At 45.2% G+C, this 23,043-nt stretch overlaps 1 protein-coding gene across 1 annotated transcript; it reads right to left on the bottom strand.

Annotated features, from left to right (window-relative positions):
- Positions 1-1,811: 1,811 nt before the first annotated feature.
- On the bottom strand, positions 1,812-21,109 carry LOC121448340 (cytochrome P450 4B1). Its single transcript, XM_041652282.1, has 12 exons — positions 20,874-21,109; positions 14,241-14,382; positions 14,012-14,056; positions 12,746-12,873; positions 9,243-9,367; positions 8,857-9,008; positions 8,616-8,722; positions 7,218-7,408; positions 5,412-5,545; positions 4,224-4,288; positions 4,043-4,125; positions 1,812-3,685 (listed from the first exon to the last, which is right to left on the bottom strand). Exons 1-12 carry the CDS (start codon positions 21,051-21,053, stop codon positions 3,508-3,510), a joined length of 1,530 nt encoding a protein of 509 aa, XP_041508216.1. The 5' UTR covers positions 21,054-21,109; the 3' UTR covers positions 1,812-3,507.
- Between the last annotated feature and the right edge of the window lie 1,934 nt (positions 21,110-23,043).

Genomic DNA, 23,043 nt, shown 5'->3' with positions numbered 1-23,043 from the left:
ATAAGCTGGTGATGGTAAGACCTTATTGCTGAAAACACAACATACTTACATAATCAGTTACAGAGAAATTTACGTATTGAAATTAGTAGCCCTAATTTTTAACCCAAATATTGAATAGGCCTCTTCCTCAAAATTCAGGTTTGTATCTTTCTTGCTTCTCTTTCTTTAATTCCATTTTTATACTCTGAATTTGTGCCTCAAGTTCATTTCCAAGTCACCTACATCTACCCACAGTGATGATGTTTATTAGTAAGACCTTTTGTGAAGGCATGTCCCCACTGTCTCGGGAACCAAGGTTCACATCCTGGGTATAACCCACCATCTCCCCTATTCCTTTCTGCCCGACAAGTATCCCAGTCATGCTCTCCATTTACGCACTGCACCACAACCCAAAGGTGTGGCCAAACCCAGAGGTAGGAGGCTCCACAGGTGGGTGGGGGGAGATTCCTCCAGACAAACCCTGCAGTCCCCAGTTCTAGCACCTTGTCCCCTGGTAGGTTTAAGCAGCGCTTTAACCTCTACCTGTTCTAACAAAGGTGTAATGTCCCTGCAGGTGTTTGACTCTTCCAGGTTTGCACCATATTCTCACTGACACAGCCATTCACTCCTGCCCTTCTTGTGAGCAGCAAGGTGAGACATCCTGTATATATTGACAAAATACACTAAGATATAATTGCAGAGTACTTTGATGTTTTTGACCTAATGCATACATGACATCTTTAGATATATTCTATTGGTAGGTATGGGGGAAAAGCTTCTTGGGGATGTGTCTGTGCACAAAAGTAAGATAGCATTGCAGGAGACACAGTGAAGACCTTGACCCATTGCTCCTCCCATTGGCCAGCCAAATTTCTGTCTGTGGATGCCATAGACTTGCACATGCTCTCATATGATAGAGCAGGACTGTAAGTTGGTTTTTTTATGTTTTGAATTTAACTTCAGCATCCAGCTTTTTAAGTTTCAGAACCCTTAAGTGCCATAGCTTTTTCTGTATAGTCTCTCTCTATCTGACTGTCCTTCACACAAGTTTCTTCATCTTTCCTCTTCTGGACAATAAAGTTCCCAGTGTCACACACAGTGTTTGTCGTGTTCCCACATTCAAACTGCTCCTGGATCAGGATCCATGATGCCATGGACAGATTTCCCTGGTATGCCATGGCCTGATTCTTAGAATGACTTTTCTTGAAGCCACTGTCTGCAACCAGGACATCCTTCCTAGTTCCTAAGCTTCTAGTTAGCTGGGCTAGTGCAGGTTGGTTCTGAAGAAGGACAGGAGAGGCTAGACTAGATACTCAGTACCTGACCAAGGGGAGAGCTGGGCAGGAACATGAGCCCAAATCGTCATACTCAGAATGTTCAAGCAGTACAGAAAATCTCATGCTGGCCATGCTGAGAACAAAGGAAAGTGAGAGCACAGAACAGAATGCTGGGTACCCAGCCGAGGACACACACTCTAATCACAGGATTCCAAATGGGATGAAATGTGTGACCAGAAAGCGATTCTACTGCCTGGAAGCAATGAGCAAGACTGGCTGAGTTCACAGTCCTGAGCATTCCCCTACATGACGCATGCAAAGTGCCATTCATGCCAGCACTCTCTGCACACCCACAGCACATTCCATCCACACATGGACATTGCATGCCCAAGAACAGGGCACCCTCAGGGTGTGTTTGAAAAGTCAGAAAGATGAATCTGTGGTCATCTGTAATGGCTACCCATTCCAGTGTCCACTCACCTCACACAGGAGGTCCCAATACACACACACAAACAAGTACATACTCTAGTGTTCAAGAGATCACACGCAAACATCTGAGTCAGAGATCTTGGCTTTATTCCCACTGATACACATACTCAAAAAGAAATGGTATTAATGATGAAAATTTATTTCGATTGATACCTATACTAAAGAAGAACAGACATTAATGATGGAGCTTTGAACAAAAGATATCAGAGTCAGGAAGCTTCAGCTCAAGTTCCTCCTAGATTTTAGATCTGAAAATCTAAAATGATAAAGTTTAGATTCAGGTGCCACCCAGAGGCACATGATGGTTATGACTGCAGAATCGGCACTGAGTGATAACTTCTGAATCCTTACTACATTTGTACAGAGAGGTCTATCTGGTGCTAGGAGAAAACAGCAAGTTAGCTGCTTAAGGCTTATAGCCAACAGGCACAGTACACAAGAACCTTTGCATCTCATCTTAGATCCATGTCTTGATGTGGCTTGATAGGAGTTAGCAAGTGTCCCGGGGCAGATTGACAAGATGTAGCCTTCTTTCAAGTGGGAAAGAATTGATAGTAAGAAAGTGTATGGCACATAACCCAGGACACCCTAAAGCAGTGGTTCTCAATCTTCCTAATGCTACAACCCTTTAATAGAGTTCTTCATGTTGTGGTGACCCCCAACCATAAACTGTCATTTTGCTATTGTTATGAATCATAATGTGAACATCTATGTTTTCCAATGCTCTTAGCCAAGCAATTAAAAGTGTCATTAGAAACCCTCCACACCCATTGAATACTGTTGTCCTAGAGACTTCACCAAGTATCAGGGACAAAATTCTTAGCTCCTGCCTATGATCCTAGATTTTAGTGTCCTTCCTTCCCTATGAAGCTAATTCCTGGAGAGGAACCCCCTACTGACCTTAGACCTTAAACCCTAGAAATATAGGTTCCAATAGCCATCAAGATGCTGCTGTAGGGACTGCCAGGGAAAAACATTCAATCATCACGTGGGCCTCACCTTGGCCTCCACTCCAAAAGTTCTTTGCACAGTCATGCCTTATGGAAAGGAGTTCCCTTTTTCCCAGGATTCCACCTTAATGCTACTGAAGCACCTTCCCTAGAAATACTGTGAAGGCCAGAGCACTGTGTGACTATGAGACACCACTGTTAGGAAGGACAAAGGTCCCACAGAGACGTCCCAAGGAAGACGTCAAAGCAGCAAAGACACCGTTCCTGTTCTGTCACTTTGGTGGTGGGAGTTTGATTTTATAATCATTTTTTATTTTGTACAGATTTAGTTGAATCAACTTTTCTTTTTTCCATTATATTCCAAACACACACAGCAGATAAAGACATATACATCAATGAAGAGCCATATTCTATCCAGCCATCCCTCCTTCACATCCCTCCTCCACAGATATCAAGACAATTGCCATTGTCTTCACTAAGATTTTTCAAGGCTTGGGATGTATGATTCTGATTTTTTGTTTGTTTGTTTTAGAAAGACATACAGTTACGAGAAAGAAATGAAGCTTCTTGTGACAGCCAGATGTTCAACAAATGTTTGTCGAGTGAAGAAATAAAATCCAGAGTCCAGGCATTAAGTCATTAGACACACGTGTTTACAAGGGACTGCCTTCCATGAGACTGTCAGTCCCAATGCTTTCACATCTTTAGGCCCCCCAAATCTGGGATCCATGATGACTCCACATTCAATCTAGGAGAGCAACGTCCCAGGAAAAGCCACAGCCTGTGCTGTCTAAGCCGTGATCTCCAAAGACCTATTTCCCAGAGCCCAGTGACTTGAGGTGGAGGTGGATGCCATTTTTGGAGCGCAGGACCAGCTGGGGAAGTTTGATGGGCAGCTTTGAGGGATCCAGAGAGAATTCAAAGCGCAGCAAACACAGGGCTGTGACCACCTTCATCTCGCTCATGGCAAACTGCTGCCCAATGCAGTTCCTGCAGCAAGGAGCAAATGAGGCATCAAGCTGTTGGCTACCAAGTGTTCTTAGAGACCCACAAAAAAGCAGTAACTATTTGTGGATGCATAATGATTGATTGATTTGTTGGTATGGGCTTAAAAGGTAAATCTTAGGAGCATGGTAAAGGGCCCCACTGGGTATCATCCCACTGGGAGTTCTGGGAGTCCCCCACAGAAAGGAAACATCTACTCCACTCATTTCCCAGGAACAGGGAAAATTAACAAAAGCCCCCCCCCTTTGTCATAGCATGCTCCATAATGATGCCTCCCCAATGATGGCCTTTAGTTTTTCACTCCCAGTCTTGAGGGCCTGAGAATGCTGTTCCTCTTCCTACCTGGGTCCTGCAGAAAAAGGCATGTAGGCAAAGGGGTGGCGTCCTGACACATTCTCAGGAGAAAAGCGCAATGGGTCAAAGACCTGCGAGATAGGATATTTCTTAAATACTCACCAAATCCTGGCAGAGGTAACCCCACAGCCCACACCCTTTCTGCCCTCCAAGCCCAGAGAGGCAGTACCTCTGGGTCAGGCCACACAGCACTGTTCCTGTGGAGGGCATAGATGTGCAGAGAGATCAGGCTGCCTGTAAGCAGAAAAGAGGCTGATGACAAGGGGTCATGAGACAGCCACGCTCACCTCCACATTAGGCCTGAATCCCCTGATGTCCCCTATCTGGGACACTAGCCTCTGTCTGTGTACTGACAGTGATACTGAGCTCTTGATCACATTCAAAGTATTTTAATCACCATAATCAACAGCTCCAGTAGCCAGGTACTGAGAACAATGTTTGACCCAGACATCTGTGGAACGGAAACAAGAACAGTGAACCCAGGCCACCACGAAGCAGCTAGGCAGCAGCTACTTATTGTAGCCTTTTGACTGTTAATTGACTAGCTCTCAGGAATTTATTATGCTATGAGTAATAATGAGATAACCTTCACTTGATGCCTACTACATGTCAGGCTCAGGTCTGAACATTTTTATGAAGCCACAACACAGAGTGGACACGCTGTAATGCGCTGCATCATAGTCTACGTGAATCATCTCCTGGAGTTGTCCAGGGTGCAGTCAGAGTAGGCACAGGATGTATGAAAACCCTGATGATCATTCTCTCTTTTTAATTCAGTCAACTATGAAAAACATATTCTAGCCTACCCTCCTACCCTCTATTTTAATTTTTGTTTTATTTTATTTATATCATTACAATCTTCTTGTTCAGTAGCACCATAGTAGAGTGATTTTATATAGTTTTAAACAGAAGAAAAAGAGAAAAATTTCAGGTTAGGAGAACTCCTCTCCTCCCGAGAACAATGCAGCAACTGTACCCAGTGATTAGCCATGCCTGGGTCCTACTGCAGCAATGTCAAAAACCAACCTCCACAGTTACTGCCTCAAAGAAATAATTCATGTCAGAATCTTTTGGAAGACAAAAAAAAATAGTTCTTGCTACATCAATCTACAGAAAGATGGATCCACATAACAACCCTGAAACCTAGGGGAAAAGGAACATTTATATTTATACCCTCAGTCATATTTTACAGAAGAGGAAATGGAGGTTTGGGGCAGAGACAAGTTTTCTCAGTGAGGCTGGTGCTTGGGCCCAGGACTCCACACACAAAGCCTAATGTCAAGATTGTCCAATGGCGCTGGCAATATCAGAGAATAGAGAGGACTTTCATTCCATCCCAACGGTTTCCCCAACCCACCTGCAGGCAGAGAGCGGCCATCCACAAAGGTGACTGGCTTGTTGAGCTGGCGGTATACCTGGGGCACAGGTGGGTAAAGGCGGAAGCACTCCTTCATACACATAGTCAGGTAGGTCATCTTGGCCAGATCATCCCTGCCAGCAACACGGGACACTTGGGAACTGGGAACAGTGGTATCCCAGGAGAAGGTAGGCCGCATTTCCTACTTCCCCATAATTTTCACTCTCTGCCCCCACCACACTTCCAACAGAGGAGTCAAGAGGGTTTCAAGTGTCTAAGTATCACATAACACTGGGTGGCCATAGAAACCTAGCTATCTGGGAAGAGAAGGCACGGGATCCAAGAGACATATGGGCAACCAACCCCCAAAGACAAGGCCACTTTTGTGTCATTTGGGGCCTTACCAAAAGTCCCACAAGTGGCATTCTTTATGGGGCTGGAATGGAAAAGGTGGTCTGATAGTGTTAGGTGAGTGAACCAATGTTCATGGCTGAATACTAATAAACTCGCATAAATACCGTCTTTGGCCACTGGGAAGCTCAGGCCCAAATGTGAGGTTCAATCATCAGAACTATATAATACCTTCTTACAGACCCCCAAACTCCAAGTCACTCTCCCCCTAATATGATTTTTCGTTTCATCTACTTTTTATTAAATAAGGATCCTCTAAGTCGCTTCAAATTCTGGATAAAACTAAGTGAAAATAACTAAGTATTTAATTCCCTGCCTCAGACATGTCCATGAAGATCTAACTAGAGAGCTCAGCTCTCTTCTCCTGAGTTTTAACCTTCTTTATAAAGTCCATTCGCGTCCTTCCCTCCTCACCCTCTGCCCTCAACATCCTCATCACTCAGTGTTACTCCATCCTGCAGCCTTCTTTGGATTTCAGTCATGTGAGTCTGACTTTCTGAAAACTCCCCAGGAGCAGCGAATTGTCTCCTCCTCTCCTCTTCACGCTTACAACGCACTCCAGGGAGCACCGAGCCCATGGCTGGACCCATTGGAAGGTTTCCAACATCCACCAAGTACACATTAGCTATGGAGACTCCATCCTTCCCATCTCTGACACTGGAATTAGTGATCAGTTCCCCCTTAGGAGAAGAGGACTGCAGACACTGATGGGCCATTTCCTCTAACCCTGCTGTGTGCCCTGCTCCATGCAGGAGGCAGACTAGGAACTCAGTAGGATGGGGTAGGCTACAAAGGCCTCAGAGGAGGAAGCAACAGAAGAGATCTGGGTGGGACTCTCAGAGACCACTCTGAAAGAGAAATTGGTTCAGCTGGTGTCACATTCAGGATTTCAGACTTGAGCTGAGAAACGAGGATGGACACAGAAGTTTTTAAGTGGTGGCGTTGAGGATCTGCCTCCTTCGCTGTGATGGAAGATGTGGAGTCTGGGGCCTATGTGCTGCCATCTGAGGGCAGGTGGCAAGTGACAAGGCAATGACTTTTTCCCAGCTGTTCTTTCTCTGTCATCTCCCACTTCCTCCTCTTTCTCAGGCCCCTCTACTCTATCCAGAAGCCCAGTAGAGATTCATATTCTGTCATTATGAAATTCAGCCTTTGTTGACAACTTTATGTGACGCTGAAAAGCCTCCATTTGGGGAGATTGGTCTGAGGGGTGGTGCTCTATTGTTCACCTCCCCACCAAGAAAGCTACTGAACCAAAGAAAGGGAACAATTGCTGCCCACTTCACCTCGTTTCCAGAACAGGTATGGGTTGTCTCTGGCAGGCACTAGCAGGATAGGCACAACCCCTCCCTAGACTGAGCAAGAGGAGCTGAACTCACTTTCAGGTCTACTCACCACTGGAAAGAGTCCTTGTCTCCTAGGATCTCACGGACCTCCTCCCTACATCGCTGCTGGTGCTCAGGATAAAGGGCCATGCAGTAGAGAAACCAAGAGATACCGCTAGTGGTGGTATCGTGGCCTTCAAACATGAATGTATCCACTTCGGCCCTGAGATCGGCATCTGACATCTCGAGCCCACTTTCATTCTGAGAGAAGGCACAATGGGACAGCTCAAGGCCTTTGAATAAGGGTTAAAAAGAATGCCCAAGAGTAGCTGTCAGATATATGGTGCGGGAGAATTGTCTGTATTCTGTCAATCATGTTATAAATAAACGCTGATTGACCAGGCAGGAAATATAGGCGGGAAAACCAGACAGGAAGTAGAAATGATGTAATGAGAACAAGAAAATTCTGGGAAGGAGAAAGTTGATTCCTCCCACTCCTGCCCAGATCACTGAAGCAACAGGATGTGATCTGCCCCACTGAAAAAAAGGTACTAAGCCACATGGCTAAAATTGATCAGAAAAATGGGTTAATCAAGATGTGAGAGTTAGCCAGTAAGAGGCTAGAGCTAATGGGCCAATCAGCTTATAATTTATGGAGACCCATATGTGATTTTCTTTGGGGCTAAACAGTTGTGGGGTACTGGGCAGGACAGAAACTCCAGCAAACAAACAAGCCGGCCCCTTCATATTACAGATATAGATCTGAAGAAGCATATAAACGCTTGTTGGTAGACTTGGAGTCTTCCTCCAGTTTTCTCTGTCCCTTCCAATCCTAACCTAGATGTCTCCCATTCATGAAACCCTTCCTGAACTCTCTGGACACATAACCTTTAACTTTACTTAGCCCCAATATTGCTCATCAGGGACACCACTTCTAGTTGGCAGGAAAAACATCTTTGTCAACATCCACCCACTGCCTCCCCTCACCCGGTCACTATACTATATGCAGATGGATGGCCATGCCAGTTCTTTCTTACCTCTGCATCCTAGTACAGAAATTGATTCAGGATAGGCACTGAGTTTTGTGGAATAGAGGAAGGAAGGGTAGGAGAAGGGGGAAGAAAAGATGGACAGAGGAAAGGATGGAGGGGAGGGAAAGAAGGAAGGAAGGAAGGAAGGAAGGAAGGAAGGAAATGAAATAAAATATAAACCTTAACGTTCTGCAATGCCAAGATTTTTAGGGATCATGGAAGTCTAGAAATGTCTGCAAGCTGCCACCATGTGACCCAGGCTGTCAGCTCCCTGCTGTCACAGCCCAGTCACACTTACGCTGCCCATTTTACCTTCGTTGATTTGGGCCATGGCGAGCAGGAGGTTATATTTGTTGAGCAAGGAGCCTGCCTTAGAAGGAGAGTCTAAAAACCTCCCTGGGATCAGATGTCAGGTAGGGTGGACACCATGCACTCACCCGAACACCCAGGAGAATGTCCAGGAAGTCCAGATGTCTCCGCTGCTGGATCTTCTTCTGCTCCTTCTCATCCTGCAGGGCTGCCTTCCGCTCCTTGATGACCTGATCTAAACGAAGAACATAGGTGTCACTGCCTGATTGGCTATGTGTCCGGAAGGGTGCAAAGGATCCCAGAGGAAGAACCAAGGTTTCCTAGTTGGCATAGGCAGCAAGGGGAGAGGAGGTTGAAGGAAAGGCCCACCTGTATGGTCATGGGCTATCTGGCAGGCTTTCAGGAAGCGGCGGCCATGTGGAGTGCGCCAGTAAATGAAGTCATTGTGGTACTGGAAGGATTCAATACGCTGCTGCACCAGCAGTGTGAGCTCACTGACTGCCGTATAGTAGTTGTTGTCTCTGTACAAAAGAGGGCAGAGGGAGAACAAGAGGCCTGAGCAGATTTCTTTTAGGAATCCCCTCTAAAATACTTCCCGCTCCTCTTCTTGCCTCCTTAAGCCTCCTCACTTAATACCCAACGTATCTTCCACCACAGATAGGGCCTGGGTAAATCAAGGCAGGACCTCTGCAACCAGAGAGCAAGTGCCCTTACACCTTCCTTATCTGAGTGCCTTGGGTAGAGGTGCCTCTGACCTGTGTCCTAGGCCGCTGTCTCCTTTGCCAAAGGTGCACTTCATGAGGGTGTCCAGCGCCATGTGACCTACATCACAGAAGATGTCAAAGCTCTTGTTTTCACTAGCCTTTTTCTCCCACTTGTCCTGGAATTCAGAGAGAGAGAGAGAGAGAGAGAGAGAGAGAAAGAAATGTGTAAGAACTGGGCTGTCTGGCCAGGGAAGCAGGTAGGCTAACTACAAATCTTCATTTCTGCCTCAACTCCTCCAAATACATTCCCCCACTCTCATCCCTGGCTCTGTAGCAGACCACTTGCTGTGGCCTCCCCCACTCCCCTTGCCTGCATCTTCAGTTGATCACATAAGTCTCCTCCAAATACCCTTCCCCCAACTCTTGGCTTTATTCCAGTGCCCAGCTCCATCAGGCACTTCCTGGGAACCTGCCAGGCAAGCCTGCCAGAGAAGTACATAAGCCAAAGAAGGTAGGTGAGTTTCGGATCTCCACTCTCACACCTCCTCCAAGTCCAAGACTCCATCAACCCCAGGTTTCCAGCAGAGGAGGTGCCTCTCCTCACTCTTGGCCCTATTCCCAAGGGACTAAAGCACATCCTGGTGTTACGCCCTGATTTCCTATAGACTCCCTCATTCCTCCCACGCCTTCTCCATTCCTAAGCTCCCAATACATAGAAACACATTTTACCAGGATCCCTCTCCATGGCAACACCTGTCAGAATCTGAGAAGAATTCTCTACCAGGCAATACACAGCCACCACACCCTCATAAGAACCAGAAAGGGCAACAGAAACTAAGGAACAAAACACCCACACAACAAAGACAAGAGCACTTAGAATTGCAGTCTTCCCAAACCCACATGGTTAGAAGCCAGCATGAAAACACAATAACAACCAGGACAATTTGTCTCCACTAGAGCCCAGCAATCCTATCACAGCAGGCCCATAGCTGAAGCACAAGATAAAAGCCATAAAAATAGCATTTATCAATATGATAGATGTCCTTAAAGAGGAAATTAACAAACCGCTTAAAGAAATCTATGAAGGCAAAAAATAAACAGTGGAAGGAAATGAACAAAATCATTCAAGTCCTGAAAATGGAAATAGAATAAATAAAGGAAATCTAAACTACGGGCAATCTGGAGATGAAAAGGAACCTCAGAGGCAAGACTTACTAACAGAGCACAAGAGACAGAAGAGGGAGTCTCAGCCATTTGAGACAAGATAGAAGAAAGGAATACCTCAGGCAAATAAAATATAAGATATTAAAAAAAAAACTCCTGGCACAAAGCATACAGGAAATCTGGGACACTATGAAAAGACCAAACTCAACAATAACAGGAATAAAAGAAGAATAAGAATCCCAACTCAAAGGCACAGAAAATATTCTCAACAAAATCAGAGAAGAAAATTTCCCTGCTATTAAGAAGGAGATGCCTATGAAGATACAACAAGCATACAGAACACCAAATAGATTGGACCAAAAATCAAAGCACATAATAATAATAAAAACACTAAATATATAGAACAAAGAAAGAATGTTAGAAGCTGCAAGGGGGAAAGGTCAAGTAACATATAAAAGTAGACCTATGAGAAGTACATCTGACTTCTCAGTGAAGACTCTAAAAGTCAGAAAAGCCTGGGTAGATGTTTTACAAACTCTAAGAGACGACAGATACCACCTCTAAATACTACACCCAACAAAACTTTCAATCACACTAGATAGAAAAAAACAAGACATTGTGTGATAAAACCAAATTTAAGCAGTATTTATTTATAAATCCAGCCCCACAGTAGGTACACAAGGAAAACTTCAATCTAAAGTGGTTTATCACACCTGGAAAAAAACACAAGGAATAAATAATCCCAGGCCAGCAAATCTAAAGAGAGAGAAAATACACACACACACACACACACACACACACACACCAACAACAACAACAACAAAATAACAGGAATCAAAAAGCAATGCTCATCAATATCGTCCAACATTCATGGTCTCAACTTCCCAGGAAAAACACACACACTAGCAGAATGGATGTGGAAACAGGGCCCTTCTGCTGCACCCAAGAAACACACCTCAACATCAAGGAGGATGGACATTACCTCAGGGTAAAGGGTTGAAAAAAAATATCTCAAGCCAACGGATCTAAGAAGCAAATTGATGTAGCAATTTTAATATCTGACAAAATAAACTTCAAAGCAAAACTAATCAGAAGAGACAGGGAAGGACAATCTATGCTCATCAAAGACAAAATACACAACGGGGCCTTTCAATTCTTAGCATCTATGAACCAAATTATAAACCAAATGGACCCAACACATTTACAGACCATTTCACCAATCACAAAAGAATAGTCCTTATTCTCAGTACCTCATAGAACATTCTCTAAAATAACACATACTCAGACACAAAGCAAGTCTCAACAAATACAGAAAAACTGAAATAGCACCCAGCATCCTGTCAAACCAGCACAGACTAAACCTGGATATCAACAACAGAAACAACACGAAGCTTACGAACTCATAGCTTACAAACTCATAGAAACTGAACAACACATTACTGAATAAAAAATGAGCCAAGACAGAAATTTAAAAAGAATATACCCACACTTACAGGACACAATGAAGGCTTACAGGACACATAATGTAAAAGGCAAGTTCATAGCACTAAATGCTTACATAAGAAAATGGAGAGATTTCTTTTTAATATTATTATTTAAATCACTGGTTGGCCCATTAGCTCTAGCTTCTTATTTGCTAACTCTTACATTTTAGTTGAACCCATCTCCATTAATCTGTGCATCACCACGAGGTCATGGAGATTTCATACTAGTAACTGAACAGCACACATGAAAACTCTAGGACAAAATGAAGAAATCACACCCAAAAGCATAGAAGGCAAGAAATAATCAAACTTGGGGCTGAAATGAATAAAATAGAAATAAACAAAAAAATAAAAGAAGTCAATGAAGCAAAGAGCTGCTTCTTTGAAAAAAATCATTAAGGTTGACTTACCCTTATCCCACTGATTCCCAGTCTTCCTAATGCTGTGACATTTAATACAGTTCTTCATGTTTTGGTGATCCACAACCATGAAATTATTTTATTGCTACTCTATAAATATAATTTTGCTACTGTTATGGATCATAATGTAAATATCTGATATGCAGGATATCTGATATGTGACCCCTGTGAAAGGGCCATTCGACTCCCAAAGGGGTCATGACCCACAGGTTGAGAACCACTGCCTTATCCAAATTAACTAAAGGCAGAGAGAAGATATCCAAATTAATAAAATTAGAGATGAAGGGGGCATAACAACAGAAATCAGTAGACTCATGAGGATATACTTTAAAATTCTTTGGCACAATCGTTGCAGGCACAATGAGGACAGAGACCCTGTCTCCAGAAGAGAGCACGACTCACCTTCAACCAAGGAAAATGGGATGGGTAGAGAAGCCTAGCTCGGCAGCCCACAATTCCAGGAGCCTGCCACAGGGAGGGGACTCACCAGCATGAGATGTGTGGACTCGGCAAATATGGCCACGTAGGGCTTCAGCACATCATAGTGGAAGCCAGGTGTGAGCAACTTGCGGTGCTGGAACCATTTGGGCCCATGGAGAACCAGTAAGCCTTTCCCTGAGAAGGGAACAGAAATGGAGGCTGTGGAGTCTAGGCAATCCTGATCTATCCATGAGAGCTGGGATCAACCACAGCAGTTACCACTCCCCAAACCTGGAAAAGCCTGTGGAGAGACACTTACAAGAACCAGTATAGACCTCTGGCCCCCAATACTCAGGACCTCTAAGTCAATAGTCTAGACTCTTGGTAGTTACCTCCCTACTAACCATTCCTTTCTTAGCTTCCAGGGTAAATAAATAAATAATAGGAACTTTGGAGAAGAATGTGGCCCTGGATCAAGAAGCGTCAGTGGAGGCTAGAGAGATGGGTCAGTGATCAAGGGCCCTTTACTGCTCTTACAGAAGACCTGGGGCCAATTTCCAGAGCACACATGACAGCTCACAACCACAGATAAGTCCATTTCTAGGGGATCCAACATAGGTACCTGTACACAAGTGGCATATATCTACAAAGACACACAGAGATCAAATAAAAGTAAAAATAAGAATAAGGCCAGGTATGGTAGTGTACACTATTAATCCCAGCACTCACTCGGAAGTTATAGGCAGGTGGATCTCTATGAGTTCAAAGCCAACCTGATAGAGAATTGCTAAGGCAACATAGTGAGACCCTCTCTCAAAATAAATTCATTAATCAACTAATTAATTAAAAGAAGTAGATGACCCAGCGGCTCCCTTCACTTTCAACATCAGTCTACATACTGACAGCCAACACTGGTCCATCTTCCCTGACAAGCCTCATCTACTAATTGAAGTCTGCCTTTCAATCACTCAGACAGCTTGCAGCCCCCATGATCCTATGACGATTATACCTTTTCTCAGACCCTTCTTCCAGGAAACACATCACTATAGTATCCTACAGGATCAACTCTAGGCCTGCCTCCTCTAGGAAGCTTTTCTTCAAATACACATTGCCTTGCCTCTGCTTGGAAGGGAGGAAGAATACCCAGCAAGGCCAAGTCTAGCTCCTGCAATGGGCTCTCCTGCTTCCCCACAGAAATGCTAAGCTTAGGACAGGCATTCAGGAGCCAAGCAGTACACTGGAGGAATAACCAGCTGAGTATGGCAGGGCAGACTTCTGGTCACTTAGCACAATGGAGCAAAAGGAAGGTACAGAAAGATAGATGCTCACTTACCGATCCACTGAAGCAAGAAGTCATAAACATCTGGAGCCTTTGGGTCTGCAGAACAAATGGATGTCAGTCAAGGAGAAACACAATATTCCCAGATGAGGCATAGTGATGAAAGAGGTAGAGATTTGGTCTTTCTCATCCAAGACTTTAGACACAAGCCCTGACCTTCCCCAACTTGGTCCCTGAGCCCATCATTCCCAGGAAACCCCACCTTCTCTCTAAGACACCTCACCTCCACGGCTGTACACAGCTTTGGCATAGTCAGGCTCATAGATGTTCAGAAAACCAATGAATTGTCCAAGCCAGAGTGGATGGGCATAGGGGAACTCTTGGGACCAGGACACCACCTTGTCAAGGCTCCCCAACTTCTGTATCTGAAACAATAACAGAAGACAAGGACCACTCAGGAATCCAGTGTGGCCAGCAGACCCCAGATTTCTGGAAAAAGAAAAAAGGATGCTGCCCAGGCAGATCCTGGAGGCTCCTCCCCTCCTCCTGTATCCCTGTCTTCTGCACACTTCACCTCTCCAGCCCAGAGCTGCTGCTCTAAGTCCAGGAAGGCTTGTCACACCAAGCCACTCTCTTCGAAGACCCTGGAGATTATCCTCCTTTCATTTCCAACCACCATCTGTGCCTTCTCTGCAGTTCTCAATTCCATTCCATTGCAGAACCTGGTGTAATCTCCCTATAGAGTCATCTTTCTGAACACTGCATGCAACCCAAAAGGTTGCCCAATGTGTGTGGTGTCAGGAGTGGAAGTGATAAAGATCATCTTTACCTGTAGGTATAGGGACGTTCATGACGCCCCTCCCTTTCTAGCTGTGAATCCCTGGACTTCTCCATCCTGCTGGGCCTCTCATCTTTCCCGCCTGCCCTTGACGTAACTAAGGCAACACCACCTTGGCCTGAGTCCATGTTATGTCCACTTAGAGAATTCTCAAGCCTCTCCCCTCCCACTAGCCATGTCTGTCTTGGCAACACATTCAGGATTTCTGTGATTTGGACCATGGTCCAGATGAATTACCCAAATAATACATTACTTTGTAAGTAAAAAAATAATTGCTAAGTTATGTCTAAATAACTACTAGGTTCTGCTGAAACAAATGTTACAAGGTTCCTCTGACCCTCAACTAGCATTGATGTTATTGTGGTTTTTGTCTTTAAAAATGCTATACCCCTAAGCTTCGGCACCCAGATGCTCTGAGGCCTTAGTGCACTCTTGGTTGCTGGCCAGAATGAAAAGACTCTGATATTCTTGATTGGCTTAATTAGTTGTCTGTATCATTCTTGAGTGGACTAATTCCCCCACATGGGGTTCCCTTACATCCTGTTCCCTGTAGTCCCCACCTCCAGGGAGCTATGCCTGCTCCCTTCTGTAGCATCCCAACCACAGACAGGAGGCCTCGCCTCAGTCATGAATTATCATGACCCTCCTAGAGACAGCCTTCTCTTAAGGGCCCTGATTGTCCCCAGGAACCCAGTGACGGTGAGAACAGTTTACAGTGTCTGTTCCTGCTTTTGCAGCTGCAATCCTTCAAAATGGCTGCTGAGACATTGTTCCTCTAGGGGACATGTGGCTGCTGAGAAATGTCTCTGAGTTGCACAACAAATGTCTCAGATTTATCCTCAGATGCCCTAAACCTGGGCACTCACCCTCAGATCTAGGACAGCTTGTTTTCTCCCAAAGGAAGGAAGCAGGGGAAAAACAGGACATGGACATAAGTCACTACACCCAGCTCTCCAGCAACCTGCCTTATCCATTCATTTGCACCGGTGTTGACCCCGGAAGCAGCGAACAATAGGAAGGTCTTGCCCTCCAAGAGTATGAGTAAGTTAGACTCCAAGAATTAAGTCAGAAAGGGACACTAATGAAGCTTAATTGAACCACGACCTTTTTACAGATAGGAACGGTGCATTCTAAGGCCAACAGAACTGTCTCACATGGCACAACAGACCAGGGATCATGACTGAGCTTGTCCTGCTGTTCTTCCTGTCATATATCTGCTCAGGCCATTCATTAATGAACCTAAAGGCCAGTTTTTTAGTGTCCAAGGAACACTGCTTCACCAGCCTGCTGCAGCCACAGCTCTCTTGGGGACTGCCTGAGGACTATAGTAATCTGTTTGAGGAGATGGTTCGGTAAGGCAAGCACTTGCTTCGCATGCATGAAGACCTGGGTCTAAATTAAAAGCCAGACATGGTGGCTGACATCTGTAATCTCAGGGTGAGATACAGAGATCTGGGGAGGGACTTGCTGACCTGCCAGTCTTTCCAAAATAGGGAGAGGTTCAGGTTTAATAAGAGATCTTGTCTCAAAATTGATATGGATGGGGCAATAGATATGACTCACTGCTCTTGAAAAAGATCCAAGTTCAGTTCCCAGCACCTACATGGAACTGCCCATAAACTCCTGTAAATCCGGCTCCTAGGAATTTGACACCCTCTTCCGGACTCTATCAGCGCCTGCACTTCCATGTACACATTCCCACACTATGCACACAAACACACACTCACACACACACACACACACACACACACACACACACGCACATGCAGGCATGCACTTATGTAATTTTTAATTCTTAAAAATAAAATTCAAAAGAGATGGAGAAATGGCTCAGCAGTTAAGAATACTGGCTTCTCTTCCAGATAACCTGGGTTCAGTTTCCAGTATCCACATGGTAGCTCACAGCCATCTGTAACTACAGTTCCAGGGGCTCTGACACCTTCTTCTGACCTCTAAGAGTACCAGGCACACATGTGATACACAGATATACATGCAGACAAAATACTCACATACATAAAATAAACTGAAGCAAGATTTTTTAATCTTCTCAAAAAAAAAATGAGTGAATAAGGTGGAGAGCCAAAGGAGACACCAAACATCAGCCTCTGCTCTTCACACACACAGGTGAACATACATACATAACACATAACACATACACACATACACACACATTCATCTGCTTGCAAAACAGAGGTGAATGTCTAGAAAAACAAACAATTGAGGATAGAAGTCAGAGACACCTCTTCCCCAACATGCTAGGTCCCCAATGCTCAGGTATCTCCAGAATAAAAATTTAACTCAACAGCCATCATTGGACTGCCCAGATCTTAACAGGCTCTCTCAGTCCCTGAATTAAATGCCAACTGCCAACACCCTTCCCATGAGTCTCTGCTGTACTCTCTGAGGCCACTCAGAGAAGCCTTGTAGGGATCGGCCTAGTTGCTCTCCTCCTAGATGGCTATTCCTTGGTGTCCTGGGTGTCCAGTGTCAATAATCTTGACCCTTTAGGTTCTCTTCCTACCATATATAAGATTATTAGGGCCCAGTATGCATGACTCCAAGTCACTGTGGGCATTTTAAATAAGAGACAGAATACCAGGAGGTCAGCTGTGAAACAATCTCTTCTAGAAATAGCTATGTAAACAAGACCAGGACAATGGCAATGTCAAGGGGCATGTTAACAATGAAGGGGGAAATTTTCACAGGGCCTCACCCCTAAACAAATGCTACAAGCAACTAAAGACTGTTGGGAGGCTGAGAGTAAGCCTCTCTGAGGGTGAACCCCTTATGACTTTTCCAATGCAAAATGATCAGTCTTGAAACCATATCAACAATAAAAACAGACTGAGGGGAAGTGTGTGTGTGTGTGTGTGTGTGCGCGCGCGCACGCACACATGCACATGTGTACACCTATGTGAACACACTCATATGGAACAATAATAAAGAAAAAGAGGCTATCAATTTGAAGGGGGACACAGGAGAGGTTTGGGGGAAGGTAACCGGGAGTCGCTGGAAAAATAGAAAGGTATAGTGGTATAATTCCATTCCAACTAAAAATATTTAATTTTTTAAAGATTTTAAATAAAGCAGGAGAGTAGGAGCACCTTCCAGGAAGAACCAACCGAAATAAGAAGCACCAGCTCTAGAGTAACCCTGGCCTCCCTCCTGCTTGCCCTGCACCTCATCCCTGTCCCTCTGTCTCCTCTTGCAGAGAGTTGTTCAGGCATCTTTGTTAGGAGGACTGAAGGAAACCAATGACCAGATGCATTTGGAAGGGAAGAAGAAAAAGGAAGCAAAGTATTTTGCATCAAGCACCCTCTACAGAAATTCCACATCTGACATTTAACTGCCCAGCTGTTTGCTACGTCCTTATAGTTTGCCCTATGGATACTCATCTGACTCAGCAGTCTGAAGATGACTACCCCACTTTATCAACAGCAAAGCACAGAGACGAGAGATGACTTATCAAATAGGGCAGAGCAAAGGTCCATGATCAGTGTTGACTGAATAGAGTGAACCAGAGTTCTCTGTACTCAGTGCAATGTAATAAACAGAGTCAGAGATGGGGACTCTGATGCCACAGAGGATTGATTGCTTTTCCTTGAGCTGGAAACTCCCCCTACACACACACACACACACACACACACACACACACCACTGCACACAGGTTAGATATGTCAGCTCCCAGTAACTCCTCAAACTTAAGCCCACAGGGAATATCTGTTATATACAAAGCATTCCCTGTGCTCCTCAGGAAAAGGACACCTCCCGCCTCAAAAGGCACCTCCCGCCTCAAAAGGACACATTCTGAGATCTGAAAAGGATGAGAGGAAGATGGTAACAATATCTGCAGATTGTAGCTGGCAGTCAAGAAGGGGGAAACTAACCCTGGCAGGAACAGCGCAGCCAGGCCCTTTGCCCATACGCTCTCTTCCTCTCATTCCCACACCCATCCTTAGAATCAATTTTCAGTTACTTTGCTTTTTTTTTTTTTTTTTGCTGGGCTATTTGGTTAGATTTTTGTTTGCTTCTTTTGGTTCACTGTGTTCTGGATTAAAAGGCAAGAGATCCCTGTTCCAGCCTTGATTTGAATCCTGAACTATTATATGTCCTTAAGTGAACACCTTGTCCCCTTTGAATCTCAACTTCCTCATCTTGATTTAAACTAGGGAAACAAATCCACACCCTGTCCTTCATGCTTCTCAGGTTTAGGTAGGTGTGAATACAGCCCACAGCAGAGGTCAAGGCCTGGGAGAAATGCCATGGTGGTGTGCCTGCGATGGTTCCCAGGGAACTTGTATAGTACTCAAGATCAGTCCCCACTCCAGTCTTGGCATGCCCATCCTGGTGTCAAGCCAAAGCCCTCCAGATACTGGTAGATACTGGTACTGGCGTCAAGAAGCTGAAGTTAGGCTATGTTCCAGGCTCGCTGGAGTGGAACACCTGGGAAGAAGGGGGCAGCCAGCTCTGGTATGGAGTTCTGAGAGAGGAAGGATCATATGCTATGGAAGTCCACTGATTGAGGGCTCCTCCCCAACTCTGAAAAAAAGCAGGTAAGCACAAAATGATAGGCACAGAGGGAAAGGGCTGAAGACCTTCCCAAAGTCCCTCAGTGTAGTGAGGAGCGGTGCGACCTTCCTCCATCACCTCAGAGTGTGACCTCAACCTCCTGACCCCCCACTTCCCTTCCCCACCACTCTCTGTCCTCTGCGGGCACTCTCCCGATAATCTAGCCTTTTGCAGTCTTTCATTCAGCCATGTCTGGTCTGTGTCAAGTTTCATGCTGTGCCTTGAGGACACAGAAATAAATCAGACCAGATCTCCATTCTCCAGAAGTCTCAGGCTAGCAGGAAAGATAAAAGATGCTAAGATGAAAAGAAGGGAGGCCCTGGGGAGGCACCTCCACACTCCTGGGAGCAGAGATGGCTCTAATGTCTGCTTTCTTTCACCCAAACCATCCTTTTTAAACCTGGATGCTCAGTGGTACAGGGACGTTCATAGGCTATCCGCAACAGGTTATCCATATGGGGCAAGAATAAGAATAGAGATCAAGTTCATTTACAGTGTCAATTCCAAAAGAGAGATAGAGGAATAGGAATGGAGAAAGAATTATACCCCTTTTTCTGACTTTATCCCTGGTATCCATGCCTGGACTCCCTAACTGGAGCTCAAGACATTCAGGAAGGTTTTTTTTGGGGGGGGGGGGGGCGGTTTCAAGGCAGGGTTTCTCTGTAGCTTTGGAACCTGTCCTGGAACTAGCTCTTGAAGACCAGGCTGGCCTCGAACTCACAAAGATCCACCTGCCTCTGCCTCCCAATTGCTGTAATTAAAGGCATGCGCCACCACCAACCAGCTTTAAAAAAAAAAAAAAAAAAAAAAAGACTTTTAATCTCAGGTTCCTAGTTCCAACCTGACATATTAGAATCTCCAGGAGCTGGGGATGGGAGGGGGCATCTGCTTCTCCAACTTGACTCCAAACCCCCCAGAAGGTCTGGATCCCCACAACTGGAGGAGTTCCTGATACTGGATGCTGAGGTGATCCCAACTGGGCTGCTTTCACAGGAGAACCAACCAGGATCTGAGCCTAGAAAAATGCTGTCGTTGCTCAGCCACACGCAGAGGACACAGAAGGCACCTCCTGGCTCTGCGGTATCATTCTCTCAGACATGTTGGGAGGTCTCGGGAGGCAGAGCTTTTCTCTGTCTTTACTTCAATTTTTTCATTGGTCCTGGAAATCTTTACACTGCACAGAGCAGGACACTTAAGAAAATCTAAACATGACTGCCTAGTTGTTGGGTGGCACTTTGAGGGTTTAGTCTCTCCGCTGTGTGAGCCATCAACAAGCCTCCACACCGACTTACACTGTGGGCCTCAGAATAATGGGAAAGCACCTGAGGCCTTCTTAAGCTCTTACTCTGAAGAGCTGTGTTGCTTCTGAACTCGGCTTGAGAGGCAGGAATAGCAAAGCTGACTAGGAGTGTTGGTTCCAAGCATTACCCCCCTGCCCAAATTGATGGCCTCCCTTCCCAGCCTCCAGAGGATTAGTCCTGATTCTCCCACATCCCCATCCCCACATACCTCAAGGGCATGACCAAAGAGCCAGTGTGTAGGGGGCCCTGGGAAGCTGTCCAGAGCCCTGGCCAGCTTCTGCCTCCGCACCAGCAGGCTGAAGAGCTTGAGGACACTTACTATCAGGATCACTACTGAAGCCCACAGGCCCAGGCGGGACAAGTTTGGGGAGAGGAGGTTGAGCACCATGGCTAAACTCACAGGGCCCAGGCTCCCCAACTGCCTCCAGCTGCCTTTGGGTTGCCTTATACTCTGGACACCGGCACCCTGACAGTTCCCACCCCCTTGCCCTACCCGACAGCCAGCAATAGCCCGCAACAGCCCAAACTGGGCTGAGTGCCATAGGGTGGAGATAACTGCCTCAGAGCTCACAGGCAACAGAGCGAACTTGACTGACTGCGACCAAAACACAACTTAATAGAGACCAGACCGTGAACATCCCACCTTGGTTTCTTGAAGAAGAGAACAGAGGGCAGTTCTTTGTGTGATCATTGCAACTGGCTTTTTATTTATAAGTACCTTGTATGTTTAAGAGATTTTATACACACTATCTCACTTAACCCACCCAAAGAGGTCATAGGAACTCGTTCTTTGTGTCTCTTTCCCAGATAAGATCTTCTGTGCTTTCTCATTAGGCAGCTTCCACTGTCCCCTTCACAAGAAGCCATGATGGAATTCATCCTTTTGCCTGTTTCATAACGTCTTTAGTTCCTCTTTGTGAGATCACATTAGGGACAATGTCACAGCCCCAGAAGGATCATAGGATTATAAACTACTACTCCCAAAACCATAGTGCCAATTGGACAGGAATATAGAACATACTTTCAAGATGATGAGGATAAAACATCAAATCCTTCATGAATAGATGCAGCCACTCAGGCCCGGTGATGAGTAGAGAAATGCCCAGTTTCCCAGAAAAAAGATCATGGCTACTCTGAATGCCACAGCCAAGAGTTCCGCTGAACAACAATCTTAACTGCAGCCCTTGCCTTGACAGGGAGTGCCTGCTGGTTTCCCTCCAGTGTAGAGCTGTATTATTATGGGCAACCACAGAACACAGAATTCACCACCAATATTGCTGTTAGGGTCCTGTCAGGGGGTGGATAGGGTTGTAAAGCCCCAGACAAGATATGACATGGCACCTGCAAATTAGCAACACGATCCCATCAACACTCTTGCATGAAGGAGCAAGAATGGTGTCTCCAAAAATCAACTGGAGCTGCTTTTGCTAGGAATAGTGCTGACACAGGGAACTATGCCCCGAACCCTTTCTTTTTCCACTTTCCGACCTCCTACTAATGTCCCCTCAAAGTCAACCAAATCAGGAGACAGCAAGGGCATAAAGGAGGTTCAATCTGTAGAAGTCAGATCTTCCATAGGGACAGAAAAACAAGGACCAGATGTGGTGCAGAGGTGACAGGGTCAAACCAGGGCATAGGTGGACTTGGAACTCCAACAGTAGGTTCTGACTCAGAAAGTCACAGTGAGTAGGCAGTGTGGCCTCTTGTCCTTTCTGGCAGAGGACACCAAGTCTCCTCTCTGTTAAGGAGATAGGGGAGCCAGACCTATCCACAGGTGGGGAATCATGAGATAATAAGATGAAAGGAACCCCAATAGTTCCTTCTCTATTGGTCTATCTCACTTCTGAAAATTCATATCCAGGTTTCACTTTATCCCAATGAAAATACAGTTTACCCGGTCACAGAATTAGCCATTTACTTATATAAACCAATAAATTATTTTATTGCTTGAACTCAGGTTAGGTTTTCTATTGTTTATAACCTTGGGAATCATACATAACATATCTGAGAAAACTCAGGAAGTTGACAGAGGTCTTTCTTGTTAAATGGGGCTAAAACTTATTTAGAGCGTTAGCCTGAGGCACAGGGAAGGAAATTAACCTAGGAAGTGACGTGCTGCTGGTATCATAGGAAGAAACTGGTCTCCTGTGCCAGTGTGTCCAATGCTACCTCACACTTTTTCTTCTATCAGGTTCAGTGTACCTGGATTTATGTTGAGGTCTTTGATTCACTTGGACTTGAGTTTTGTGCAAGACAATAGATATGGATCATTTTGAATTCTTCTACATGTTGACATTCAGTTATGCCAGCACCATTTGTAGAAGATGCTTTTTTTCCCCCATTGTACATTTTTGGCTTCTTTGTAGAGAAGGAATTAT

Source organism: Microtus oregoni, unplaced genomic scaffold (assembly GCF_018167655.1).
Source record: "Microtus oregoni isolate MIOR12 unplaced genomic scaffold, Mior012 000005F_ref0000423, whole genome shotgun sequence".
NCBI lineage: Eukaryota > Metazoa > Chordata > Mammalia > Rodentia > Cricetidae > Microtus > Microtus oregoni.
The sequence above is the reverse complement of the archived record's forward strand: the minus strand, read 5'-3'. Positions and strand labels throughout refer to the sequence as shown.

Bases quoted from the DNA above. Each gene is read 5' to 3' on its own strand.
- LOC121448340 (XM_041652282.1), bottom strand. From the start codon at position 21,053: ATGGTGCTCAACCTCCTCTCCCCAAACTTGTCCCGCCTGGGCCTGTGG. The intron at 14,383-20,873 runs GTATGTGGGGAT...TTATTGTTTCAG, and splicing joins TCTTTGGTCATGCCCTTGAG to ATACAGAAGTTGGGGAGCCT. The intron at 9,368-12,745 runs GTGAGTCCCCTC...TCTGAATTCCAG, and splicing joins AGTCCACACATCTCATGCTG to GACAAGTGGGAGAAAAAGGC.